At 37.5% G+C, this 5154-nt stretch overlaps 1 protein-coding gene across 1 annotated transcript; it reads left to right on the top strand.

Moving 5' to 3' along the window:
• Positions 1–789: 789 nt before the first annotated feature.
• Positions 790–4924, top strand: LOC118817101. Its single transcript, XM_036583802.1, has 5 exons — positions 790–839; positions 1040–1393; positions 1934–2077; positions 4140–4204; positions 4623–4924. The coding sequence occupies exons 1-5, from the start codon at positions 803–805 to the stop codon at positions 4746–4748; spliced, it is 726 nt and encodes a 241-aa protein (XP_036439695.1). The 5' UTR covers positions 790–802; the 3' UTR covers positions 4749–4924.
• Positions 4925–5154: the final 230 nt, after the last annotated feature.

The raw sequence follows: 5154 nt of genomic DNA, 5'->3' as shown, positions 1-5154 counted from the left end.
AAACTGGTTGAGCTATTCTTAGGTTATAGAAATATGTAATAAAACTTTGGGCACAGCAGCAGGCCCTGGCCATGAATAGGATTAATTCGTCATATCAATTATGCGTTGCTGAACTCATACATATATCTGGCCCTGATTGCCTTCAAGAACTGATCTCAGATCTGCTAACAATGGGCTATTCTTACCTATATGTAATTCGTAACTTCCTGAAATTACTTTACAGCTTTTAATAGTCTTTCATTATCACTTGGTTACATATGTTGACAGTGATTTGTGCTAGGTTTGTATAATTTAAAGCACTTAAAGCAGAAGACAAGCCCTGCAGACTTGTGTTACCTGATGTTTTTAGTGACCTCCCTGCTTTAATGAGTTGAGCTACCTCTGTTAGATTAGGGTGGACAGTGGACTCTGGTACAGTGCCAGTTGTACTTTAGAGTTAAACACAAATACGCTTGCTTAGTAAAAGTCATTGCTTGTGTATCAACCATGTTTACTTTATTGGACACACATTGGCCTTTCAGCCAAACCTACACAGCCACCTTTATCTATCTACACATCTCTGTCTACACATCCGCCAAGTGAAGTCAAAGACCACCCTCCTAAGAAGTGACCAATCAGATAGTGTGAAATTATTTTCCACGTCTCTCATTGGTGAGTTGTCTGAGCATTAAGAATAACTGCTACACAGTGAGACGTAATCAAAAATAGAAACGTTCCACTGACGTGGACCAATCAGATTACAACACAGACATCCGCTTCAAAGACCTTCACCCTCATCTGCCACCCAGCACCAGTCTCTGAGATGGAGAGATCAAGAGCTGTTCTTATCACTCTCAGCTGTAAGTTAACTTTATCATCTGATTATTTTTATACTGTGGTGGATCTTTCAACATTCAGTTACCATCAGAACAGCTGGGATTTATTCATTTTATAGACAAAGAGAATCAACACATCTAGTGTGGCTTTCTGTTTAAGAAGATCTAGATTATTTTTTTAAAGGTACATGAGATTTTTAAATGGAAAGTTTAATGGGTTGTAGGTGTTTTGTTCTCCAGGATCTCTGGAGAAGAGGTGGAGATTAGAGTCAGACCAGGAGACAACGTCACTCTCTACAGTGACTGTTTTTGGAAGCATGGATTTGAGACAGTGTGGTTTAAAAACTCCTCACATGAGCACATGGTGTTGAAGCAACATGCCAATCCACGTTACTCAATTGTGTCGAATGTCTGCAAACAAACCAGTGATCTGCTGGTGAAGAACGTCAGTGAGTCAGACCTCGGCTTGTACTACTGTGCTGTACAGAAGAAGAGTTCTGCCAAAGATAAAACTCGGGCTTGTTCTTGGGAAGAAGTTTGTCATTTTGGAACCAGGACCACTCGACTCTCTTTCCTTGGTAAGATCTCTCACTCTGATCTACTGAGTTATTCAAAATGTGTAAGCACAGGTCTGTAAGATTTATGAGATGTTTGAGATCTATCTGCTCGAGGGCCGTCAGACTTAATGTGTTAACAATGTGTTAGTGATAAATTATTAATGGCACAAACATTTTCAAAACCGCTGATGCATTTTTCATAATAGAATAGACAGAATCTGTGATTATAGGCCTTTTCATTCAAACAGCTGTTAAATGGCTTTTAAAGCGATACCTGCAACACACCATGCTGGGTGGAACTCGCAGAGCATGTATGGATAAATCAACCAGCAGCAAACTAACAAAAGCAGCAGCTTGGTGGAGCTTCAGTTCCCCTCCAGATCCTCCACTGTAACCAGATTTCATGAGCTTGAGAAGTCAAGGGAGCAAATAAGACAAATGCAATTAATCACAATTAACTAAACACAAAAATGAGATCAATCACAATTCATTATTTTAATAGTTTCACAGTAATCTGCACCATCACCATTTCTTAGTTCTGCTGTTTTTCTCCTAATGTAGACACAACGCTCCAGACCACCCCCACCCCCACCCCTCCTTTATCAGACTGTAGCGTCTGCTGGAAGCTACTGGTCAGTGTGTGTCCTGTGTGTGTTCTCCTCTCCTTCAGCTTTGTGTACTGCATCTACAGATACATAAATAAAGGTACTCTCTCTCTCTCTCTCTCTCTCTCTCTCTCTCTCTCTTTCTCTCTCTCTCTCTCTTTCCTAATATTTTTAAAAATCTTCTTCTATTATATTCCAGAATTTTCATTATTCATATTATGTCTTTGCTAAATGAGAGGTGGAGCATCAATAGTGTCAAACATTTAACTGTTTCTGTTTTATATCACAGTTTTCTACTCACTAAAAAGATGGTTGTTCAAGGGTTCTTTAGTAAAGAAAATGGTTCTAAATAGAACCATGAACATACACAGGACCCTTCTATATAGAACCCTTTTAAAAAAGGGTTCTATATAGCACCAAAAAAGATCCTTCTATTATAACAAGCTTGACATCGTAACAATAGAAGAACCCTTTTGGTGTTATATAGAACCCTTTTCAAAAAGGTTCTATATAGAACCATATACAACACAATCTCCATTAGTCACGATGCAAAAAAAACCTTAACCATGCAAAGGGTTCTTTGAATGTTCATGGTTCTATATAGAACCATTTTCTTCACTGAAGAACTCTTAAAAGACCATCTTTTTCAAGAACGTACACTGTGAAGAACAGCTTTAAATCTACAGCAGAAACTCTGTTCTGTAATTTCTCATATATACATTTTTATGCATTTTACACATTTAGTGTTTCAGTGAACTAGTTTATCCCGTCATGTTATAATTAATAGATATTTGGTTATTTCCGACTTCGTAGCCTTAACAGTTGGTACAAGTGCAGTAACTGCTGTAATGTGCTGTTCAGTTTATGGTGTGATTGATAAACTTGTGTGAAAGAAACTCAAATATAGGTTGAAGGTATGATTTCTTTAAGTTTAAATTTTCATACATGCAGATGAGTGGCCAAATCATAAACTCCTCTGCTAGCCATGAATGCACACACCACATCCACTTACCAGACATAACTTTAAAACCACCTTCTAGTGTCCATTTTATCAGCTCTACTTACCATATTGGGACACTTTTTAGTTCTAAATTATAGACTGTAGTCCATCTGTTATCACCCTGTTCTTCAATGGTCAGGACCCCCACAGAGCAAGTATTATTGCTTCAGTGGGTCATTCTCAACAGTGCAGTGACATTGATGTGGTGGTGGTGGTGTGTTAGTGTGTTGCACCGATATGAGTGGATCAGACACAGTAGTTTCTTGACTTTATCCTTGCTCTCAGTGGGCGGCTCACCTAGTTAACTTTAGTTTCCTGTATTAGGCAGCCCAGGTTCAGTCCATCCACATGTTACACAATGATTTTACTTTACAAATTTGTTAGTGTAACAAGGTTCTATGCAGGTACATTTTTTGGTCATCATGGTAAAACCATGTAAAGGTACAACAGTGGTTTGAAGGTCCAACTGTATACCTTAAATAAGTATTTCCCAGGGAAAAAGTATATATTTGAAACTTTTTGTAGCCAAATATTTTGAAGCAGAGCTTTAAAATAAAAAGGTTGGAGACAAGACAGGATGCATGGAGTCAATTCTTAACTTAAAAAATATAATTTCTTGAATATGGTGCAATTATATCTCTTACTATAGATGCATCCTTGAGGATGCCACCCCAGTAATACACTGTTAGAAATAAAGGTTCTGTGCAGGTACATTTTTCATTCATCAAGGTACAAACTATGTAAATGTACCTCAAAGGTACCACAGTGGTTTTAGGATCCAACTGTGCACCTTAAATACGTTTTTCCCAGTGGAAAAATACATATTTGTATATTTTCAGAATCTAATCTTTTAAATAGAACAACAAAATGAAAAGCCTGGAGATGGGACGGGATGTGTGGAGTCGGGACGGGATGTGTAGCCTTTTTTTTCTAATTTTAATGGATTATAGTACAACTATGTTCCCTGACTAAAGGTACTGAGATGTACCTCTGAGGTTACCACCCCAGTGACAAGAGGGGAACTGTCCCAGTAACAGTTCCATACCTTTATTTCTGAGAGTGTAAGAAGAGAACTGCCCCAGTGACAGTGTTCTTTCTGAAATATATAGACTTGAGCATTATTTATAGTATTTACATATGGATGATCTCTGATCTATTTCAGTGACAGTGGAGAAAAAAGATGATATGGGAGAGCGGAAGAAAACAACAAGTAGAAAAAATGACAAGGTATTGTGACGTGCACACACTGCTGGTGGGCCATCATCCCTGATGCGCTAATGTTTTATTGATGAGCTTCTGTAAGACTGTGTAGTCCTATGCAGGAGTTGCCTGTACTCTTGCACATATGATATGTGTAGTCTTGAAGAGGCATTCCAGCCTAAAACAGCTTAATGTGTTATTTATTTTGTAATATTCTGTTATACGATAATCTCTCACTACAATACCCAGCATGCAGTATGCAGATACATTATGATAATCCCTGTGGTGTCAACCAATCTTGACTGCTTAGCTATATGCTGTGTTTCTTTGAAAAGACGGTAAAAACACTAATTATAAAGAACAACAAGAAGTTATACACTTAAATCTTTATTCTTAAAAAAAGGCACGGTACTCTGAAAATCAAATGCTTTTTATTTGGCTTCAGGTTGGAAAAGATGAAGTGTGCTATGCTTCGTTGGATCTCCCAAGCAGAGGACAGAAACGGATGAAGAAGAGAGTCGAGAGCTCAGATTTTTGTACATATTCTGAGGTTAATACTAATAAAATTTAGCACTGCTGAGGAGGATCTGAATGTTCTGAATACTGAAGAGTTCTAGCACCATAGTTATGAACTGAATTGTTAACTGTAATGGATTTACTGCACTGTTAAATATCAGAAATATATATATCTTATTATGCATATATGCTGCATTTCATCAATAAATGGTAACTGTTTGGACAAACACACTTTACCTTGCATTGTTGAAGACTTCTACTTCTGGGGCCAGTAGACTGTCATCTGAAACAACAGTGGTTTGATATTTAACAGTTGAAATAAATGATGTTAAGCTTAAAGTTGCATAAATATAATAGAAGAAAGACTAAAAGCTGCTTAAATAGAATAGTTTCCTAGACAGGATGTCAAGATGACAGGACAGTCTATTAATGGAGTATATTTCCTTTCAATGTGAAATCTT

Source organism: Colossoma macropomum, unplaced genomic scaffold (genome assembly GCF_904425465.1).
Source record: "Colossoma macropomum unplaced genomic scaffold, Colossoma_macropomum, whole genome shotgun sequence".
Lineage (NCBI taxonomy): Eukaryota > Metazoa > Chordata > Actinopteri > Characiformes > Serrasalmidae > Colossoma > Colossoma macropomum.
The sequence above is the reverse complement of the archived record's forward strand: the minus strand, read 5'-3'. Positions and strand labels throughout refer to the sequence as shown.